This window comes from Tachypleus tridentatus, chromosome 1 (assembly GCF_004210375.1).
Source record: "Tachypleus tridentatus isolate NWPU-2018 chromosome 1, ASM421037v1, whole genome shotgun sequence".
Classification (NCBI taxonomy): Eukaryota; Metazoa; Arthropoda; class Merostomata; order Xiphosura; family Limulidae; genus Tachypleus; species Tachypleus tridentatus.
The window spans coordinates 64,305,961-64,330,425 of record NC_134825.1 but is presented as its reverse complement, the minus strand read 5'-3'; the positions used below and the strand labels follow the sequence as shown (position 1 = coordinate 64,330,425).

The 24,465-nt window shown below is 34.2% G+C and overlaps 1 protein-coding gene across 1 annotated transcript in view; it reads left to right on the top strand.

Annotated features, from left to right (window-relative positions):
• LOC143250549 (suppressor of lurcher protein 1-like) overlaps positions 1–9,115 on the top strand; it is a 69,147-nt gene extending 60,032 nt beyond the window's left edge. The window contains exons 11-13 of the mRNA XM_076501277.1: positions 1,327–1,526; positions 7,938–7,985; positions 8,687–9,115. Coding sequence (XP_076357392.1) covers positions 1,327–1,526; positions 7,938–7,985; positions 8,687–8,763 — 325 coding nt within the window. The 3' untranslated portion in view covers positions 8,764–9,115. The remainder of the gene's footprint in view (positions 1–1,326; positions 1,527–7,937; positions 7,986–8,686) is intronic.
• Positions 9,116–24,465: the final 15,350 nt, after the last annotated feature.

The window sequence follows — 24,465 nt, the reverse complement described above, 5'->3', positions numbered from 1 at the left end:
AATTAACCGTGGAAACCGTAACTATGAATAAAATAATTTTAAAAATATTTTATCTCAACACTTAAAATGTGACTTTAAGGTTTTTACGTTAACTAAAGACATTACTCAAATATAATATTGCTCCAGATTGGTTTTATTTTCAAACATTTCAAATTTAAGTTGACTAATGATATTGCTGATGAAGAGGTATTGTATGCAGCTTGGAATCCTACAGGAATAATATTCACATATGAAAAACAGTGTCGAGTGGGCTAGAACACTGATATTAAATACACTACTTAAAACTGTGAGAAGTTCAGAGCTTTTGAGTGATTTCCTTAACTTCAATTAACTCTTTAAAACAGCCTCTAAGTAAAGACATAAGTGTCACCTATTTTAACACTTATTTTTATTTTCGTATTTTAACTCATTCCATGTAAAACGTTTTGAGTTACTTTGTAACATGAAGGGTCAATAGTCACTCAGTTTGTTAAGTGCTTTATTTATTGGTAATTTGATTCATGCTAACCCTAAGGTCAATCTATTAGACTTATTTCAGCTTCCTAGATTACCAAGTTTCTGATAAAAGCTAAAAATTATCATTTTGAAAACCGTGCGCAAAACTCAAGATAAAACAAAGTTATGTTTATATAGTTTATTTCATTGAAAAGTTAAGTACACAAAAGGCACATAGCATTTTCGCGTTACATCTTGTAAACTACAATGAAAGTGTTATCACGTTTTCAAGGGTTTTATAATTTATGCAAGCCAACACAGTAATTTTAGTCTATCATGGGGATACTAATTCCCATACATGTGAAAAAAATAAAGTTACGATGCATGTTTAAGATCTAATAATAGTATGTGATTTATAGAACCATAAACTCATCTTACACAGACGAAAGTATGTATGTCTTTAAATTCAAAGGCAAAATTCTTTAAAAACTTGAGACTGTTTTATTTTCATTCTTGGACAGAAAACCTTAAAACAAAATAGCTTAAATGAAGCAGCCAACTTTGTATGATGGAAGCTTAAAGTCTATAAAAAAAATAAAAATTCGAAATATGCTGAATTTCAAGGTTTCCTTTTATATTCTTTCTCGGCAAAAAAAAAGAAAAATCGAATACAAAATAGCCATTGTACATCGTATGAGAGTTTCCAGATGCTAAAACACACACATAATAAATCATCTTTATTGTAAGATTACTCACCAAAGCATGTCGTTAATACAATGGTGTTCATCTAGGTAGAAGTCGTCAGTTCCATGCAAATAACAGTGCACGCACACATGTATGCACGTGTTGGCTTTAATTAAATTTTTTGTTGTTGTTTATCTTTACCATTAGTTGCACAGAAGAGACTGCCAGTGATTACATAGAGTTTTCTAGTAGTCGCTCTGCTGTTTCGAAAGTTGCTCGTCACTGTGGATTAAATAAACCGAAGACTATTGAATCCGAAGGAGACTTTTTCCTTGTCACGTTCAGATCTAATAACCAGTTTGACGGAATGGGATTTAAGGCCTTTTATCAATTTATGAATAAAACAGGTAAGTGGATTTCAAGTTTGTTTATAAAGCTGAATCCAATAGAATCCACCAAATATAGTCATGGTAGATATCATTTTAAGATTATTGGTTTGGTTTGTTTTGAATTTCGCGCAAAGCCACATGAGGGCTATCTGAATTAACCGTTCCTAATTTAGCAGTGTAAGACTAGAGGGAAGGCAGTTAGTCATCACCAACCATCGCCAACTCTTGGGCTACTCTTTTAACAACGAATATAATGAGATTGACCGTCACATTATAACACCTCTACGGCTGAAAGAGCGAGAATGTTTGGTTATGACGGGGATTCGAACCTTTGACCTTCATATTACGTAAAGATTATTGTGAATTATTTTAGCAACTTAACTAATCAAGACTAAAAATAAACACTTACTTCTTTTCAGTTTTTATTTGGAAAAACTTTACAAATATATCAACAATAAAAAAATAAACACATCTTTTATACTTTGTTGATAAATGTGCTTTAGAAGTTTTTAACACTTTTTAGTAATCCATAGAGCTATCTAAACGTGTTATCAGTTTACACAGCTTGCTTTACTTGCAATAACTTTCCAATCATATTCTACTTTGAAATAAAGTTTAAAATTAGTTTATTTAAACTTCTTTATAAATATGGTTGGTTAATCGCACATTATAAGAGCGATGTGCACATGATAATATAGTATACAGTATCATGAATGTACAAGGGTACTATTTTTACTGACTATGGTTTTGATTATCTGTGAGTTTTTGTTTACCATAAAATAGTTCAACATTTTACTTATAGTGATATAGCTCAAAGAAAAATGCAGCACCTAAATTTTCAGTAACTGAACCAGCTTTCAATATTAATGGCGGGCACAGCAAAGAGAGCCCATTCTGTAACTTTGTACCTAATAACAAACCAATTTTATACTAACTCGAACTGAATAAGGAACCTAGTGAATAAACGAATAAAACATTTTACTTTGATAACTTGATATAAAGAGTGTGTTTTCTTATAGCAAAGACACATCGGGCTATCTGCTGAGCCCACCGAAGGGAATCAAACCCCTAATTTTAGCGTTGTAAACCCGTAGACGTACCGGATATAAAGAGAAATATACACTAAGTAAACTATAGATGCCGAATAGAGAATGTTTTGAGAGAGTTGTTGTTGACATTAAAATAAACGACATTGCTACGACAATTAAGTGTTAATAATTATATGACAAGATAACTTCAAAGAAATAAAAACTGAAATATTTTAATATTTTAAATGTTCAAATTAATTATAAAAAATAATAATGAATAGAAAAACAAAACGTATCTTCTTATTCACGATTGGTTTGATCTGAATTATGCGCAAAGCAACACGAGAGCTATTTGCGCTAGCCGTCCCTAATTTAGCAGTGTAAGACCAAAGGGAAGGCAGCTAGTCATCACCACAACTCATCGCTAGCTCTTGGGCTACTCTTTTACCAACGAATAGTGGGATTGCCGTCACATTATAACGCCCTCACGGCTAAAAGAGCAAATACGTTTGGTGTGACGGGGTTTTGAACACGCGACTCTCTGATTACGAGTCGAGTGCCTTAACCACCTTGCTGTGCCTGGCCTCCTTCATCATGGGAAAGCCAAAATCTAATAATGAAGGTGGCTGATAAAACACAAAACATTTTGTTTACAAAATTCAAACGTTTCGGAATAAACTCATTTCATTTTCAGGAAAATCTGAAAATCTTGTTATAAATATGAAAATTTACTGAAAACTATAATATCATCAACCTCTAGTTTACTTAGTTATTAAATAAAAGTGGTAAAAGGAATGATAAGAAACAAAGGATTATTGACACATTGTAAAACAGGTTAGTTTTAAGCACGTAAATGTAGAATAATTTTAGATTCAAAAAAACTTTATGAGTCGTTGATAGTCAGGTGATCTTTATCTATGAGAGAACTTTCTTTATTGTAGAGTTCTAGGTTTGAAGATCCTGTGATAACGAAAGAGAAATCATTAAATGAAATATTGTGATCTTTGGTTTCAGAACAAATTGATTAGTGTCTGGGTTTAAGCAATGGACGATCGGTTCTGTTAGATACTCCTAAATGTTCACGAACTATAGTTTTTGAATGGTGTTTTGTTTTTCCAACCTATGTGACTTTACAGTCACTACAGATACATCTGTATATGAGACACAAACGTAGAACTTTAGGTATTTGATTTTTATATTGAAATAAATGTTTAATGCGAAGCCAAGATCTGTATATTTGTCTGAATTAAATTTGAGGGTCGAAGTATTTTTATTAGATGAAAGAGCTACTCTTTAATTAGTAGGAAGTGAGAATTCGTAAAGGAAGTGAGGTAGTGAGAGAAATTTGGGAATGGATTGTTCATTGGTTGGTGGTTAAATTTTGTTGCTTATGAAATTACATTTAATCTTTGTTAGAAAAATCAGCCAGATAGGCCTTACTTAACATATCTTTGTACTGAAGGGTAATTTGTTTGTGTAAGATAAAATAATTTGGACAGAGATTAGATCTTTTATTAAACAACCACATAATTTTCATATTTGCTGAAGATGGAATGAGTTATTCCGAACCGTTCAAACCTTGTAAATAAATGTTTTGTGTTTTATCAACCGTTTTCATCTTCATTATTTAATAAATTTGGTTTAGGAATTTGATTAACAAATGTTTCATATTTAACACGAATTGAGACAGTTTCAGGAACAAGGTAGAATGATATACTACCTTCCGAGTGGCTAAACATGTTTTATTTTTAAACACAAACATTTGTCATGGGGAACCACTCATTTTATTTTCTAAATAAGTACAGTACACAACTGTGCGTGTTTAGGATTTAATAATGGAAGGATCTCTTACTGACTGATTTGAGATGCAAGTGTATTCTGTGAAGTATCCTGTATGGTTGTATAACTGTTATTGTATTAGAAGTTTAACATAAGGAAGGTGTGTGTAATTAATTTCAGGAAAAAAACAGAGGTTTCGGTCATCCCTTGATAAGGCTTAGCCACTAAACAAAAAGAATTAAGGCTATATAATAATAAATGTATATCTTCGCTCATAATTACATTTGGATGTTCCCGTTTTAAATATCCCTTCGTCAATTACGGAGGTAAATTTCAAATAATAATTTCAATAATAATGCACGAAATCATACCTTGAAAGCTAGTCAATATAAATAGTGACGACAAATAGAAATTTTAGTGAAGAAAGAAAAAACTACGATTAGAGTAAAACAAAACTGAGCCATAAAGCTGATCCTTTGTATACAATCATATACAGCCTATAAAGGAAAATGGCTGAAAATAGCAAAACTGAGTTGGGTATTCCGATTTGAAAAGGAAAATGAAGTGAAAAACTCACTTTATTGTTATAGTTTATCTCATGAGCGCAAAAACATGATTATGAAACAGATTTTTTTCCTTTTAAATCAGTATATTGGTAAATCCTTCCAATTAAACTTTCCGTTTTATGATTTTAAGTTATTTTTGTACATAATCTTATTTTTAATTAGTAAGGCTTGAGGTTTAATTTTATGTTAGTTTTTATATGTTTTTAAAAGTCGTTATTCAAAGTTTTGTTTCTTCATTTACAAACTTCTCATGCACCTTAACGTAGTGGATTATCAGACTGCAGAACGTTATCATCAGTGACAACAAGTTTATATATTATAGATAAAAGTTTACCTTAAAGATATTATTACGACAATGGACAAATAAATTCTATTTGTCTATTTGTGTATGTACAATCACCGTGTCCTAAATACAGTAGCTGCAGTAGAAAATGAGTTAAAATAGTTCACCTTTATTTATCACCAAAGCTTATTTAAAAATGTTGATCCCAATACGTGATTGGTTCGTTTAAAACTTAGAACACTAAAATTCGAAATTCAATTCTTCCTGGTGTAGAATTATACGACTCGTTGTACAGCATTGAACTAAGAACCAACAACAACAATAACAATAGTGTTGCCCTATTTGGTTACAGAGTTAGTTTTAAGCCGTTGTGAAGTAGGCTTAATGCTACTACTTATAATACACTTATAAATTTCCAGTATCAATAATATAAAAAAGTCCTTCAATATTTCTTCTACTGCATTAATAACAATCATCTAATTTAAAGGTACATTATCTTTGTTCTAAACCAGCTGTGGTCAAAGTTTTTATTTTATATTAAACTAAAGCAGCTGGAATGTTTTATATGTTTTTGTGAATGTTGCCTGTAAACGTTCGTGTTTTTATTCTGTTGCACCGTTACGTATAATAATTTATTCTGAACGCGCCCCCAATTTATTGTTACGTACTACTATTTAAAACAACCAAAAACTGAGTCAAATTATAATTTGCATTTGGAAGTTAACTAAATGTATCAAAGCTATGATATTTGCCAACAAGATCGATAAACACAATTTTTTTTTCTTAATGCAGTCCGGCATGGTCAGGCGGGTTAAAGCGTTCGACTCGTAATCTGAAGATCGCGAGTTCGAATCCCCGTCACACCAAACATGCTCGCTCTTTCGAACGTGGGGGCCGTTATGATTTTACAGTCAATCCCACTATTTGTTGGTAAAAGAGCAGCCCAAGAATTGGCGCTGAGTGGTGGTGACTAGCTGCCTTTCTTCTAGTCTAACATTGCTAAATTAGGGACGGGTAGCGCAGACAGCCCTTGAGTAGCTATGCGCAAAATTAAAAAAAAAATCTTTCATTATGCAAATATATTTTAATATTCAAACAATAATACAATTAATAATAACGGTTATTACAAACAGTTATCACAAATAATTATTTATGTACAAACGTTTTACAGACATACAAACAATATTGAGTTTTCTATCTGGTCAGGAACTGGATATTGTATCGAAATTTTACGGTAAGCGAGTTAATTCTGAGTTGATATCGATACAGTTCATTTAACAGAGAGCTAGCTAGCTATTTGCCGATCACACGTGAGCTTTTCAGAGCTGAAGTTATATAATTTATTCGTAAAAACACTAATGTCCGAAGTTAATCTGCTAAAGTTAAACAGTTTGTAATATTCGAAGTCTATAAACGTTCCTGGTGAAATATCTATTGGTTCCCGATTGATAAGCATTAATGACAGTTATAACTTCCAAGGTTTATAGTGTACTAATTGTAGCAAACCAACAGCATATACTGTTTCTTGGTCTGTTGCGTTGATTTATAAGCTGAAGAATAAGAAGAAGAGAATTTCTAGAAATTTCAGCTAAGACAACAATGATGGTATACATTGTTGATTCTTACACTGGAGAATCGTCTATTATCTGACACTTTAACTATTGTGAAGCATTCGGCCCAACGTTTGTAATAAAACTAATGTATGGTGATCATATTTCAAGTTTAATGTGCAAACTAAAATCTTACTATTATTAATCAAATTGATGCAAGTTTAATGTTTAAACTAAGACCTTACTGTTATTGATCAAACTGATTCATGACTCATGACCATTAATCAATAAATACACAAGATTATACACAATCATTGTTATCTACTCGTATAGCAATCTATAGAATTAATAAGTTCTCCCCACTGACGATAAAAAAATATTTTTATTTCGTCCAACATTTCACCATTGCTTCTTCGTTAGGTGAAATGTATCTTTGTTATTATGTGGAAAGTAAAAGTCGTTTCTGTTCCTAATGCTATTTCCGAAACGTCTAAATACCTTCATTATGATTATGCTGTAGAAATTCTAAAATATTAGAAGTCTTCTAAATATTTCTATAATGAATATCGGGTTGAATTTTCTACGATTGTCGATTTAAATTATTTTCAGTAATTCTCCAAAATACATGAGGAGTCGAAATGTTGTCCACTAATAGTTTTATTTGTTCTGTACACTGAGATATATAATAATCTGGTCCTATAATAACAATGGATGATTGTTTGTTTGTTGAATTTCGCACAAAGTTCCTCGACGGCTATCTGCGCTAGCCGTTCCTAATTTAGCAGTGTAAGACTAAAGGTAAGGCAGTTAGTCATCACCACCTACTGCCAACTCTTGGGCTACTCTTTTACCAACGAATAGTGGGATTGACCGTCACATTATAACGCCCCCACGGTTGAAAGGGCGAGCATGTTTGGCGCGACGGGGATGCGAACTCGCGACCCTCAGATTACGAGTCGCACACCTTAACACTCTTGGCCATGCCGGGCCAACAATGGATGAATCACCATAGAAATAATAACTGCAACATTTTTATTTCTTAAGAACATTCAAACTCCACACATAGAATCTGAAATCGTCATTTTTTTCACTTTATTAACATTTTATCTATGCAAAGTTGCATATTTACTGATACACAAAAGGGTGAATAATTTATAACTTCTCTTTATACGGCGTCAACTTTACATACTTGAATATTTTCTGATAAATAATTTTTGTTACAGGTCTTTCCACTACAAGATGGATACGCGATTCTGCAGGAAATCCATATTGTAAGTACTAATCATTAATCAGTCAACGAAAACAGTTTCTTCTGCCTGTACTTCTTAATATATAATGTTTGGAGTTTTTTATCTCTTTTTTACAAAGCCATTTTGTGTAGTACATTTGTAATTACCTTTGAAAAGTTAATGTATAACTATATAAAAATTACGATCCTCAGCTCTGGAGAGTACAAAGCTACCCAGTGGGCTATCTGTGCTCTACCCAACACGGATATTGAAACACGGTTTTTAGCGGTGCCACTGGCGGGCACGCTTAAGTTAGAAGACGAAAATTTGAATCCGTTACGTTTTAAGACCATTTATTTCTACCGGTACAGAATAACACAGTGAAAAAGTGCCTAAGTTATCAATAGTTTTAATAATTATGCAACTCAGTTTGGCATTCAGAAAAGTACGAAATAAATTCAGTTCAGACGTTTAAGTTTGGAATTTCAATAATGAAACTAGCTGCGTACCAGGAAATTCAAAACTATATATTTTTTTTAGTTTATTACATTGAACAAGTGTGCAAGTTTATTGAAAATTTTCACTTAAAACAAATAGGCTGAAAAATAGTTCTGCGAATTACTCTTGCTTAAACGTAATTACGCAATAATTCCATTTTTTCATGTTTTAAAAACACTGATTGTAAAATATTTATGAATCAATATTCTTTCTCAATATCTAACTGATTTGGAATATTTTTCCAGATAACTTGTCCTCGATTTTGCTGACGGCTGTGATTCTCTTTGAAATCATGGATTTAAAACTGATTCTTGTGACTTAGTCAATTGTTTTTTTTTTATTTTGTAACAAGAATATTAAATAGAAAAATCAGACGACCTGGTGGATACCTTGAAGTGCCTACATCGACGTCCCTACAGAACAAAACTGTGATAGATGCTTCGACTACGTAGTCCCGGTTTTTTGGACGTGCATTGTCATTCGTACATCTCCAGTAAAGCCACTGTTGTTGGTCGTTGTTTATGTATAATCACATAATTTAATATCGTACTTAACTGTTGTGGTTGTTTTTTGGATGCCTTAAGAAAGCAAGAACTGTCCAATCATATTGTACTTCGGCAGTTTAATGTTCTTCGTAAGGAAATAAAATATTGCTTTGTTTTTTCTGCGATTTAGTCTTAGTCTCTCGGTCATTTTTGTATTAAGACAATTAAATAACTGCACGAATTGCTATTCTGTATGACAATGTAAAATACATCTAACCATTTGAATTTGTAAAGTGAGAATGTTTAACACGTCCCTCAGGAGACAAGGGTTGTCTTTACACTTTAATTTGTTGAATGCTAAATATAAGTTCAATCCGGAAACTCCCACAGATGATAGTTTTGGATGTATCTTTTTGAGACAAGTTTTCGTTTCTTAATTAATAAATGTTTAAAGTAAAACACAGCATCCTCAAGTCTCCATACTAGCAAGCACTAAGATTTACCTGATGGAATACATTCAGTATATAAATCAGTAAACCACATTCTCAGCATCATTAAGCAAGCAACTGTCAACTTGTATGCTTCTGCTGTGACGTTTCTATGTTTACCCTTCAACTGAAATACGAATGATTTCATTAGTGATTAGTAGGAAATGTCGAAGTTCGTGATGCACTGACGTATTTCAGTCATCTTACCACTTCAGATCACTTTTCGCAGCCCCAACACTAAAAGGGAGCGGGAAATTCCTCTTTTTAGCTAATAAACATGTCTATAAAACTTTCATTACAAATTTAAAAAAAATGAATTAGGTAATTTGTTTACTTTTTTAAACAAAATGTCCTTCAGTGGTTTGTGAGGAGGCATTTTTAAACAATATATGCGCTAATTCTGACGAATATAGACCTTACTGAGTGAGGACGCCTTCTTCAGTTTCTCTGGTTCAAAGGTTCAGATATCAAGTCAGTCGTGTATGTAATGCATCTCAAAGCAGACGAGATTCATATAATAAAAAGTCATCTCTGTAGTCAAGGGTGTGTACGTAGGACTAAATGAAGGAAAGCGTTCAAGAATTTACTGGTTGAAATTTTATTGAACTAATTGTTTCAGAGTGTTACTTTATGAGATCTTTTGTTCAAAAAATTAACTCATTCAATCATTTTTAAACAACGTTACATAATTTGATGAATAATATAAACCATCTATTATTTGCTATATTGTCATCAATTCAACCATTTAAAACAACTACTAGCAAATGTGAAAATAAAAACATATTCTATTGATCCGTAAATGCATAACTCTAAACCAAAATTAGAATCTATGTTTAGACATCTGCATAGAGCAGTTATTACAAAATGTACAAAATACTCAATCATTAAATATCTTTGGAAAAAGGATAAGCCTGGTATGGCCAAATGTTTAGAGCACTCGACTTGTACTCTGAGAGACGCGGATTCGACTCCCCGTCACACCAAACTTCAGCCATAGGGCATTATAATGTAATGATAAATCCCACTGTTGGCTGGTGAAAGAGTAGCCCAAGAATTGGCGGCGGGCGGTGATGTCTAGAACTACCTTCAAAGGTCTTACATTGCTAAATTAGGAACGGCTAGCGCAGATAACCATCGTGTAGCTTTGCGCGAGTGAAAAACCAAAACATTAATAGCAACCATAAATAACTTATGTAACCAATTAAATTTAGTCAATTAATAAATTCTTCGCATAGTTAATACGTCTATATATTGTTCACAAGTGAACCTAAATCGAATAAACAAGTTACTAATACTGTGAATTTGTAGATTTGAAGAAATTTATTCGTAGAGAAGCAAAAAGTGAAACATGACCAAAACAAGAAAAGACTTATTAAAGTTTCATGAAGAAAAATATCCTTTTAAGAAAGGTTTTGTAAATAGAAGCTGGGTTATTTTGTCCTATGATCTAAAGATGAACAAATTCTTTACTGTTATATTTTCTCAAGTTAAGTCAATATTAAACCGTTAATTATCATCAATTATTTTGTAACTTCCCAAAAACAACGTGAATATATTAACGCTAAAACCACTGTATCATTTGGTTGAGTCATTTTAACTTGCATTGAAAAACCACTTTCCACTTCTACCAATGTTATTTTTTATTAGAGAATAAATATTATAATAGCACTGTTTCACATTTAACGAGCTAATAGAAGGTTGGTTTTTTTTAGTTTATAACATGTTTTCAGGAAATAGAGAAATTGAAATTTCACGCAAAGCTACACGAGAGCTATTTGCACTAGCCATCCCTAATTTAGCAGTGTAAGGCTAGAGGAAAGGCAGTTAGTCATCACTACCAACCGCCAACTCTTGGGCTATTCTTTCACCAACGACTAGTAGGATTGACCGTTCCAGTTATAACGCCCCCACGGCTGAAATGGCGAGCATATGTGGTGTGACAGGGATTCGAAACCGCGATTCTCAGGTTACGAGTCGAGCTCCCTAACCACCTGGCCATGAGAAAGAATACTTCAGGTTAACAACTTCAGTCCTACAGTTCTTCCCCAGTGGCACAGCGGTATATTTGCGGGACTCACACTACTATAAACCGGCCTTTGATACCAGTGGTGGGCAGAGCACAGATAGCCCATTGTGAAGCTTTGTGTTTAATTCTAAATAATAAATCATTCAACCTAATTCTCTTGATTTATTGTTATTTACACTTAAAATTTTATATGTAACAAAATTTAATAAGAAATTCTAAAAAACAACAGACGTTTTCGCATTTTAATTGAAATGTACACGTTTCTTGATAATACTTAATAATCTGTTTATTTCATTAGGAAAGCAAAACATTATTTGAGCTAAGATAGAAAAAGTTTGTTTGTTTTTCTAATATCGCGCAAAGCTACACAAAGTCTCTTTACGATAACCGTCCCTAATTTAGCAGTGTAATACTACAGGATTGTGTGTGTTTTTTCTTATAGCAAAGTCACATTAGGCTATCTGCTGAGCTCTGATAAATCCGTAGACTTACCGCTGTACTAGCGGGGGGCAAGACTACAGGGAAGGAGGCCGTTAGCATCAGTCACCGCCAACTCTTGGGCTACTCTTTTGCTAACGAATAATGGGATTATCCGTCACATTATAACGCTCCCACAACTTAAAAACTAGTATGTTTGATGTGACGGGGAATCGAACCCGCGAATTACGAGTTGAGTATCTTAACTACTGGCCATGCCAAGCCAGATAGAAGAAGTATCCAAATCAAAATATTCGATAAAACAATATACGAAGTTATAAACTTTCCATTTGTTAATCAAATGTTATAAAGGTTTACTTCTCACGGATGATTCGCTTTAGATACACTGTGATTTATTCAACATTACAATATTTCATATGCAAAGCTCATAAATTTACGTATTTTGTTCTTGTTATTTTTTGTAAAAACAAGCCTTTTCATCTACTTTTTCTTAAATAATAAGGTTATCTAACTTTCTAAAAAATCACATCTGTTTCTTACAATTTATGGATTCAAATTTTAAAAAAACAGCATGGTGTTTGAAATTCTGTACTTGGCAATTTTAACGTTAAAGGCACCTTATGCTTAACGTACACTAAACGGTCAACTACGATGCTCCAAGATTAAGGCTTAGCTCATGGATACTTTAAATTGTTGCATGGAGAGGAAAACCAGTCAACAGTAATCGTCATCTCCAAGGCTACAACCGAATATGCAGATCGTGTTCAGCGGCATTTCGTAACTGAAATTTTGAAAATTTTCACGAAAATTTTGAGCGAACGCCAACACTAACAACTAGACCATGCTCCGCCCATTTTAAACTCATTTAAGCTATATAGTTATATTTTAACTTTTGAAATTTAATAAAGGAGTAACTAGAGCATGTTGGGCTATTGTATGATATAATTTCTCATACAACACAGTATGGCCAGGTGGTTAAGACTCTTGACTCGTAATCTGAGAGTCCCGGGTTCGAATCCCCGTCACAACAAACACACTCGCACTTTCAGCCGTGGGGGCGTTATAATGTGACGGTCAATCCCACTATTCGTTGGTAAAAGAGTAGCCCAAGAGTTGGCGGTTGGTGGTGATGACTAGTTTCCTTCCCTCTAGTCTTACACAGCTAAATTAGGGACGGCTATCGCAGATAGCTCTCTTGTAGCTTTGCGCGAAATTCAAAAAACAAACAAACAAAACAAAGGATGAGTTATTATATAAAAATATAAAGTTCCTATTTGTTGTTTAGAGAATGAGAAACAAACCACATTTGTTAAAATTAATTGGTCAAGAGCAAAACTTTTATGTAAATGAAGTCAGTCTATCATAATACACATCTTCTATGTTATCATGAAAACAGTAAACCATAAAGTAGGAATAAGAAGTAATAGCAATGTAATTAGGTTAGGATTGTATTGATTATATAGTTTTGGTAAATAATAAATTATAACATCATGATACGTCCACGTATTTGTTAAAACAAACCAGTAATATACTATGAAATTGTTGGTTGATTGGCGTTTACTGGCGCAAAGCTACTAAGCTATCTGCACCAAACAACCGGTAACAAATAAAAATAAAATCGTTTTAAAATGTAAAAAATGAATCAATGCAAAACCAACAAATTTTAAATAGCTGTTTAAAACTTAAATAGAGTTAAAAAGTATAATGATCTTTAAAAATTCAAAAACATTAGTAAGGTGGACAGCGTCACTGCACAAAGTCAGGGGTGAACCTAGGTTAAGAAAAGTATAAAATGCTGTCGTCTCTCACGGTAGAAACAATGACACGACAGTAAAATGTGGGTTATTGTGACTTGAGTGTCACACAGACCACACATTGGTGCATCAGTTCCAGATAAAGAATACAATAAGTTAAAAGCTGTGGCCAATGTGTAGCCTAGCCAGGACAACTTCCTCATTCCGATCTTTACAGAAGCAAGACAGACAAAGAGCAATAGAAGGTATGATCTCGAAAAGTTTATTCTAACATTGTTCATTCCAAGTTTACTGCCAACTAGAGAAGGTATGATCTAGAAAAGTTTATTCTAACGTTGTTCATTCCAAGTTTACTGCCAACTAGCGCGGAGCATAGTGTTAAATACAGGACCATAATCCATGTACAGAACTGGCACGGCAGTGATAACGCGAGAGCAGACAAACTTAGCTGCGGTGTCAAGCGAGCTCGTTCCCGCGAATACCAATGTGGCCTGGTGTCCAGAAAATCTGGATAGAAGTAAATGATGGGTGAGAGGAGATTATTTAATTCGAGGAATCAAAAAAGACGAGCATGAACCATCCTCTCTAAGATCTTACAGAGAGAGTTCGTCAAAGCAATTAGATAGTAGTTTAAAGGAATCTTGGGATCCATTCTGGCATGGAAAAAAAAAGACAATAGCCTAGTGCCAAGAAAAGCATTCTCCTGCAAAATCCAGTTAGAAACAACCAAACGAGTAGCAAGAAAGGCAGGTGAGAGATGGCACATCTTTTAGTGAATATCATCAGATCCAACTGATATACTGCCAGACCAATGAAGAACAAACTTTAGTTTTCCATTGGTGTAAAGGAACGATCATAGAGACGATCACCTTGCCCAAGACTTAATGGCTAATAAAGTGGTGGATGAAGCAGAAGTACTAGATGCACGAGAAAAGCTTTTGCCGAGAGTATCGGCAATGCTCTGAGCATCAGCAACTTCCTGGCAATCAGAGAGCAAGATCGATAAGAGACAGAAGTATATTGTCCACTGACCTTCTGAATCTTGTCCCATATCACTTTGGAACTGATAGTAGAAGAGATGCTAGTTGTGAACTTAATCCAAAATTTCTTCTGGCTTTTACGTCTTACTTGCCGAGCATGTGCATGGTCCTACTGGAAAGTGATGCAGTTTGAAAGTGTGGGATACCTACGAAAGGTATCCCAGGTCCCTTATTGAACCTTCTGGGGTATTCACCTTGTTTCTGAACGTCCGTATCGATGAAGTTGTGTAACATGTGATCCCTGCAACAAAGTTCTTGGGGATTATCTTTGACTGTAAGCTGACATTTATACCACACATCAAGTAGCTACGGGTCAAATATACAAGAACACGGAACATCCTCAGTGTGCTCTCTTCCACCACTTGGGGAGCTGATCGATGTTTTATCCTAAAGATATATCATGCTCTTATTTGATCAAAACTGGACTATGGCTCACTGGTCTATGGCTCTGCCAGGACCTTGGCCTTAAAGATGCTGGACCCCATTCATCACCAAGAATGTCAGCTCTGCAGTGGATTTCACCATGGACGAGGACACAGTGGAAAACGAGTCGAGGATTTCGGAATAGATTGACCAGCTGCTTGAGCAATACAATCAGTTGCTACAGAGCCGTCAGTCGATGGCTTAAAGACGACGGCAGAGAGAACAGTGAAAGAGTGCCAGATGGCATGGTCAAGCTTCCACCTAGAAGGGCGAGTTGGGTGACATCAACCATGGCCAGTCTCTCTCAAAATGATTACTGCCCCGTGGGTCATTGTAAACTCTCGAGAAAAGTGAGGACAAAGTGAAGGAAAGCAGCCAAAGAGATCAAAAGCAGTAAAAGAATGACTAGATGTATGAAAATAAGTATAAACACCAGTATTGAAGAGAGAAGTTGTGATCCAAGAGCATACACTCTACAGAGTGACTCCTTCCATCAATATCAGCACCTCTCCAGAGGGGATTATATCCATTAAAGTCCCTCAGGATTAAAAAGGGAAACAGTTATTGTTCAATAATAGCATAAAGATTCAATTTCTTATTGGTTTCTCCAGGAAAAGACAAGTAAAGCGAGTAGACAGTGATGGTAAGACCCAAGGAAACATAGATGGCTACAGCCTCAAAGGGTGTATCGAATGGCAAAGAAAGAGCAGCCATGTATTGCTCAACCAGTAGTTCAACACCTCCATGCACTCATCTATTACACAACCTGTCGTTGCGGTATAGAGATAAACTGCCGAAAGATGACTATTTAGACAGGTTTCAAAAACGTTTCCTGTAAAGAACGACAGACAGGATGATAAGAATCAATCAATGCCTTGTTGTCATGTAAATTAGAACAAAAACCTCGATAGTTCCACTGTATTAATGTAGCCATTTTTATTTACCTGAAGGAGAACTGGGCAAGTTTTCAAACTTTTTTTTCTTTATTCTCTTTAGTAGAAAGTGTTCTGTCGACCTCCATGGATTCTCCCCTGGGTCGAAGGAAAAGGTCTCTGTTGGTAGATGAAGATTTCAGTGACTGAGAGCGTGAGCGAATACTCTTTCTGTATCACGGGGCCGAAGAAGAAGATGGATTCGAGGAAACACCAGATACCGGAGCCAAAGGAAGTGATCTGGAGAGCCACTAGAAGGGATAATGGGGATAGATATAGGTGTTGACGTTCACTCGTCAACTGTCTTAACTCCAGAGGGCAAAGGATTCTTCAAGTTGTTTGAAAATTGTTTTGTCGAAGACACAGAGAGATCTGTCTGCACTTGAACTGTAGCAGTGAAATGGACTGCAGTAGCATACGTTCGAGTCTCGGGGTAAGAAATGTTTTTCCTCGTAGGCGTCATGGTTCTGGCCACCGCAACGAGCACACGCCAAGGAATCACAACATGATATCTTTGAGTGACCGAACAACCAAACTTTGCAGTTTTGATAACCTGCCTTGACAGAGACAGGTCAACGTGGGGACGTAAACATCAAAATTAGGGCATTGGTTGGCATTATAATCCATCTTTGCAAGTGGAGATATGCCACACTGCAGAAACTCCTTGGGTATAAAAACTAGCGAGGATCTCTGACTAGGGAATGTTCTTCAAATCCCTCTCAACAATAGCTCCTCGAGACAAATTCAAAGTAGCATGGGAAGTAACCTCAATGGGACTATCCCCAATGGTTTTCGAATGCATGAGAAGTTCATTGTGTTTTGGAGTGGGTGTTTTCACCAAGATGTCCCCACAACGTAGCATTATGACTGACATAGAAGAGCCAGAAAGCCACACTACCATTCTGAACATAAAAGAGAGACATTTCTCCTGAAGATTTGTCTTACAAAGAATGTAATATCATAAAATGAAATACAGTTGTTGAAGAAGGTGATGATTGATATTCAGAATCTTCAAGACAAATTGTTTACCTATGGTCTGTTTTTCACTATTTTATTTTGATTTGTGGGATCTGTCATATAGAAATAATATTTCGATACCCGTTGACCCTACCCACCATGGAGCCCAACAAGGGTACGCACTACAATGTCAAACAAGGTCAATGCAGCAATGTCAGGGTTACGTAAGCACTGTATCCAAACACCAGTATCAGATACGATGTCCACAAAACCCGTTGAGAAAGTCCAACACTGGTACTCGATCGACTCTAGCCTAAGTGGACCAGTCGATTGACCATGGGGGGATATCACCAAAACCGTTTCTTTACAGGAATTCAAGGCCAAAATGATTGTTAGGGATGGACCTCTCAACCACAGGGATTTTTTTCTCTTATTCACGGATCACTCACCATGCACAAAAAATACGTGGGTGGATGTTTAGATCCTAGAGAAGATAAACTGAATTATCAAATGAATTTAGTTTTTGCTGATCTACAGTTCAATCATTAATGGCATTTGATGAAGTGGAGTTTTTATATTGCTTGTATTTTGTAACTTTGTCACCTTTGAAAACCCAATTCTGGTGAATATCTCATGTTTAAATGCAAGAAAATATACACATAAGCTTCTATTTATTATCATGTTCATTATTTCGTAGTGAGTTACATTTAAAAATAAATAGTGCTACACACAAAAAAAATTAAAATTCCTTTGAGGTTTTTCAAACAACTGAAACTGCTCCACTAAATATTTTAGCAACCTGCGAACAGACCTCTTTACAGATTCAAACACTTGATATCCTTCTTACTGTGACGTCTTTAGTTAACTGTAACCAAAATTTGGTATTGGAAGCTAACCATTCTCGGAAAAACAAGTTATCGCTAGTAAGTCTTCTGTTTGTCATAACTTCATCTTCTGACAAAACGTAATTCAAGAACCCAATATCTCCAACAATCAATCTGGTGTTGGCTCTTCCACTATACTTTTTATAATTTGTCCTTGTGGAGCTTTGCTAACTAAGTGTTTTCCAGGATTATGGGGTTTGTAATTAATTAATGTTTCTTACACAATGAATAAATGTATGAATACAGCCTATTGCACAAGTAGTTTTAAGGTACTTTCCACGAAAGACAAGACTGAATTGTATTGCTTGGCAACAAAACTACCAATTGTTTCAGCCAATATAGTAATAATCAAATATTTAAGTTGTTTTTTATTGCAAATATTCCACACGTGTTTTCTTATATAATACATAACTTACGTTTAATAAGAGCAGAAAGAATTGGTTCTTACACAATTATATGGTACATACATCTATTAAACCTTAACCCAATGTTGTTTATGATAGATCGAATCTTGTTAACGATGAAGAAAGAAAACATATTTTGAAGGTAAGTTTTTGACATTATATATTTATTTTTATTTCGCCATAGGTAAATTAGAAAATATGTGAATAGAGGTCTAATATCTTCTCTGATCGCGGGTACTCTCTCTTGTGGGCTATTGTTTCGTGAACTCCAGACTAATTAGCACAGCTTGAAACACCAGACTAATAAATATATATCTAAACCTCTTAGAATGGTAGCATGTACATAATGTTTATACAGTGCTTAAGTCGTTTTATTCACCGTTTAATAACCTCAATTAATTAATTTTGGTTATTAACTGGTGATTTAGAAGTATGTGTTTTGTTTTAAGAGTGATAAAACGAGTATTGTGTTATACTTTGATTTAAATATTTTCTATCTACGTTTTAAAACATGTAATCAATATGACACATTGTTATGAGGTGCATTTCCTTCCTTGTCTCAGTGAAATATTAGCACGTAACCATTTTATAAAAGATAAACGAATGTCATGATTTGAAAATTCTTCACAGATTTTTTATGCAACGGATATGTCGTTTTAATAATTACGGAAAAAGTTCGAGTTTGAAACGTCCTTTTTAGTGAATTAAAATATTTCTTTTCAAAAAATGTGCTAATCATTGAATTTATAATTTAGTAGTTAATAAGTTTAGATATCACCGGTGAATTGCTATGCTTAGTAAACCTAACTCTATGACATATTTATACTCAACGATCTGCTATATCCTGCGTAATAGCTGAAGCACTTACATGACAGATTGGAAAAAATTATGTAGATTTGTAAAACTTACAATATTGTGTTGTGACACAAAACGTATTGTTAAAATAAAATGTTAAAGTTACAATATGAAGTTGAGAAAACTACTACTAGGGCAATACTAATACTGGTAACTGGACACTTAGTCAGTTTGTTTTTGAATTTCGCGCAAAGCTACTCGAGGGCTATCTGAGTTAGCCGTCCCTAATTTAGCAGTGTAAGACTAAGAGGAAGGCGGCTAGTCATCACCACCCACCGCCAACTTTTGGGCTACTCTCTTAGTAACGAATAGTGGGATTGACCGTCACATTATATCGCCTCCACGGCTGAAAGGGCGAGCATAGTTGGTGTGACCGGGATTCGAAACCGCGACCCTCCGATTACGAGTCGAACGCCTTAACAAACTTGGTCATGCCGGGCCAATCAGACAATTATTATGTATTTAAATCTCCTACTTTCTTATTTTTGTGTCTAAGTGTCCAGGGCCAAATATGCTCGCCCTTTTATCAGTGCAGCGTTATAATTTGACGGTCGATCCCACTATTCGTTGATAAAAGAGTAGCCCAAGAGTTGACGATGGGTGTTGATGACTAGCTGCCTTCCCTCTAGTCTTACACTGCTAAATTAGGGACGGCTAGCACAGATCGCCCTCGAATAGCTTTGTGCGAAATTCAAAAACAAACAAAAAAACAACAGCAATTGTTTAGTTATCCGGTTACCACAAAGGCAAATAAATAGAATGAATTAAACTGGTAATTTTGTAGGCTTAGATATATACAAGTCACATAATAGAGCAAAAGTACTATAACTATTGTTTTATTTTGTAATAAACCAGTGGTGTCTAAATGTTCTAATTTGTATCGTTTTTAGGTGTCTAGTCGTTCTGAAATTTTAATGACAACATGTTAAATATTTGAAGACTTATTTTTACTGGTGGAATTGGTGGGTAAGTGAAATGTAAATATGAAGAGACAGTAATAGTTTACACCACTAAGTTACTTGATACAAGAGCGTTAAGTGAAATATTTCAAGATCTTTTGTTGCGAAATTTGGAACTCGAAGTTTCTCTTAGTGTGGGAGGTAATTAGCCATGTTTGTAGTGACTACAGACAGTCTTGATTAAATATGAAACGTAAATAATTTTCCCCGTTTTTTATTATTTTTATTGTAAGTTAACCCTCAGGAAACTGGTGTTCTTTAAAAACTGTTAAGATTGTGATATAACATTGCAAAACAAATAGACATGTATTAAACAGAAATATTTCAGTTTGGTTTTGGTTTCTGAAACGTTGACTACTTTGCATAGATTAATAGGGAATATACTTTAGATTATCTTATAGTTTTATTCATCTTCACAAAAGTATTCTGAATATTTTAGCAAACAAATTAAACAAACTGTAGTGTATATTAAGGTTTAAAAGCGGTTTTTGGATCTCCTTTTGTAAGGAAGAAATTTTATACTAAGCTAATCAACCTTTAAATATTGAAAAAAAAGTAACTAGAGCATAGAGAAAGGCGAAATCTAATCCATATACTGTCTTTGATAGATAGAATTTTGCTAATGTACCAATAATGATATAGAAAGAAACAAAAATATGATTAATGTTTGTTTTGTTACTAAGCATAAAGCAATAAAGTAAGCAAATATCAAAACAATTTTTAGTAATATAAGCCCAGCGCCTTCGTGTAGCTTTGTGTGAAATTCAAAACAAACAAAATATAAGTCCTCAGACTTACCGTTGAGTCACTGTGTCGCAAAAATAGTTAATATGTGGTCGCGTGAAAAGAACTGGGAAGATGAAATAGGAGTTTGCAATAAAGAAAAGTTCATTTTTTATTTCATGAGACCTGATCTAAAATATGTTTGACTAAACTATCTAGTTTTTATTATTTACAGTTATAATGATAAAACAAAAATGTGATTGTAATTTTATGGCAGGAGAAAATATTTTGTAGTCACTTACATTTCCGCAATATTTGTGAACTTTCTGAAATTTTAGGCTCCAACAATAACCAGCTTTCGGATTACGTACAGTCTACTCTTATCAAGTAACAACGCTAAAATCAGGGGTTCAATTCCCTTCGGTGGGCTCAGCAAATAGCCCGATGTGGCTTTGCTATATGAAAACACACATACTACTTCAAGTAACAGTATTGTACGATTAACGTACTAGAGCAGAAATATCTCTGAAAACTAAGTAAAAACAGAAATAAATGTTTACATACATCATACCTTTAAAACATTGTTGTATCAATGAAATAACGTTCAGTGTTAAATACCTGTTTATCTACAATGGTTTAAATAAATTGTTTTTTGATACAGTTATAAAACCAACATATTAAACAGCATCACCTATCGAAACAATTGATACCATTGAAGTTTAATTTCTTTGTAGACTCTTCAGGTCAATAGAAACTCTAATTAGATTTACTTAGATTTTAATTGTTCTTTGAGGCCATTTTGGATCTATACCACTAAATACACTGACATCTTTCTTCTGTAACTGAAGCATTAGGAGTAATTGATCAATTAGGTACTATTTCCAATTTCACTTAAAATGTCATTCTCGATCGATTTCTAACTCCTAGAAAACTATTGTGACAGAGAAGACTTTTCTTTAAGAACTTTAACCCATCATCAACTTGTAGATCTAACCCTTAGAAACGAAGGACCTGATTCAGTCACTGTAAACACTGGAATGTTATTGACCTTTTACACCTAATCCCTTTGCAACAAAAATCCTAAACACTATTGAACTAGGATACTATTTGTTCTGTTGTGATTTTCAGATAATGCTCTAGAGCTGACATCTAAGGCATTTCTTCTACACGCAATAAGATGATAATCAAAATAAACCAGTACCCAATAGTAAGATACGTTCATGAACTAAATAGTATTTATTTTTATGGGAAGTCCAACCATCAGAAAGAAACTATCCTCATCTGTCCAGCCATAAGCATAAGAAATGTTCTTTCTCCACCTCACACGAATCATCCTCTGATCGAAAGCATGGAAGTAATTCATCATCTTCTACACGGTGTAGTCTATATCTATAGATAATCACCAAGATAATCCTTCGCCTTAACCTATATGCTGTAAAACATACAACTATCATTCCACTGAGATATTTAGAGCAGAAATAAGATGATACAGATTTAAAAGCAGTAATATAAAAACACATACCATGGTAGTTGATATAAAAACACATACCATGGTAGTTGAGATGCATTTCAAGAAACCTTTCATACACGTGAATAGATCGTTACAAAAAATATAAATAGTTATTTCATGAGATAATTAGACCTAAAATTCTTGGCCACCTTCACACACTATTTGCCAAATATTTATCTCAAAAGATGTGTTTGTCAAAAATCAAAATGTTGTATATTAATATAACTAACATTATGAGTGTTACAACATACTTCATCATATCATCATGAGTGTCAGGACTTCAGGTGGTTTTCCCAAGTTGATTCTAGGCTATTGAAAATAGACAACTATTAACACATATTTTTCAGACGTAAAAAAATAGTTTTACTATATTTTTCTTGTTCTTGTTTTTTTTTACATTTCGTAACAACAAAGCTCAAAACAAGTAACATTGAGGTAATTTGAAAATCAATTGATCTATAGGTACACTGAAACCAGGATTAAAAGAAAGTTTATGGTGTAATAGGTTTCTTATCTAAAATTTTGTTGTTTTTTACAACCATTAATTAGAATTGTTGCAAGAGTTGAAGAGGTGCAACATTCGTAGAGTGATGATTGCATAATTGTTTGCTTTCTTTGTTTGTTTTTGGAATTTCGAGCAAAGCTAGACGAGGGCTATCTGCGCTAGCCGTCCCTAATTTAACAGTGTAAGACCAGAGGGAAGGCAGCTAGTCATCACCATTCAACGCCAACTCTTGGCCTACTCTTTTATCAACGAATAGTGGGATCGACCATCACATTATAAAGCCATCACGGCTGAAAAGGCGAGTATGTTTGATGTGACCGGGACTCAAACTTGCGACCCTCAGCTTACGAGTTGAGCGCCTTAACTACCTGGCCATGCCGGGCGAATTGCATAATTAGTTTTGATGTTTTGGTACACATCAAAATAAAGTGAAATGAAATATTATTACTAGATTTTCAAAAAGCTAGTTATAAAACCATAAAACAGGATTTATCAATTGTAAGTAATGATAATGTGGGACAAATCTCAGAAATTAGTTAAATTTATTTTAATTTAAGTCAACCAGGTTCCTAAAATATGAAAAAAGTAGCAAGAAAGACAAGACATTATCTTACTGATTGGAATAAAAGCAAAAATCAGATATGAGTGCCATAAGCTTAAACGGTTTAAATTAATGACATTATTGGAATGATTTGAAAACTATAGGAATCCTATAAATGTAAGTAAAAACAACGTTAAAAATCCGAAAAAGGTTGATGATGTTAAATTTACAGCAAGGGTTTCTTATAAATATGCTGAAATTAAGACTGGTTTCTCAAATGACAATAATGGCAAAGATTGGCTGAGATATTAAATATGTTTATCTTCGACGTTTGTAAAAGTAGATAATACCTACGTTCCTGACTCCAAACATACTACGTGGATACTGGACAACGTTCCTGACTGCAAACATACTACGTGGATACTGGAATTTATCTGAATCATTGCAGATGTTAATTTCTTGGTGGTAAGTGAAAAAAAAACAATTAATTAACACGAGATGCAACACCACAATCAGATAGTTTTCTCACAGTATTTTTAAGAAGGTGTAAAATCAGATGTGCGAGTTTTCTTTTTGTTTGTAATTAAGAACAAAGCTACACAATGGGCTATCTGTGCTCTGCTCACTACGTATATCGAAACCCGGTTGTATATCCGAAGACATATTTTGGTAGTTAAATCGTCAAGAGCATGAGGCTGAAGTTTACAGAGTTGATAACGTTACTTCTGTTTTTGAATGAGGGTGGTAGACATTGCCTTAGAAGGTTTAGGCTAGAATTTCTAACTTCTATAAAGGTAAAAATTCTAGAGTGTAATCAAATGATATTTACAAATCATACAGTAAAGTATGGTAGCACAAAAGAAAGCCAACATTCTTTAACCTTACTGATCTGTTATCCTTTTTACAGTTGTTGTCTGGACGATGGAAAGTATATGGACATATTTTAGAGACGGAGGCTTTTAAAAGGCGAAACATCAAGGGCTCTGAATTTTTAATTTATTGCTCGAACACAATCATATCTCTGGACTGATAGCCAAATTGCAACCCAACTAGATCTCAGGAAATATTTCAGGATTGAGGATATTGTTTTTTTGTCAGTT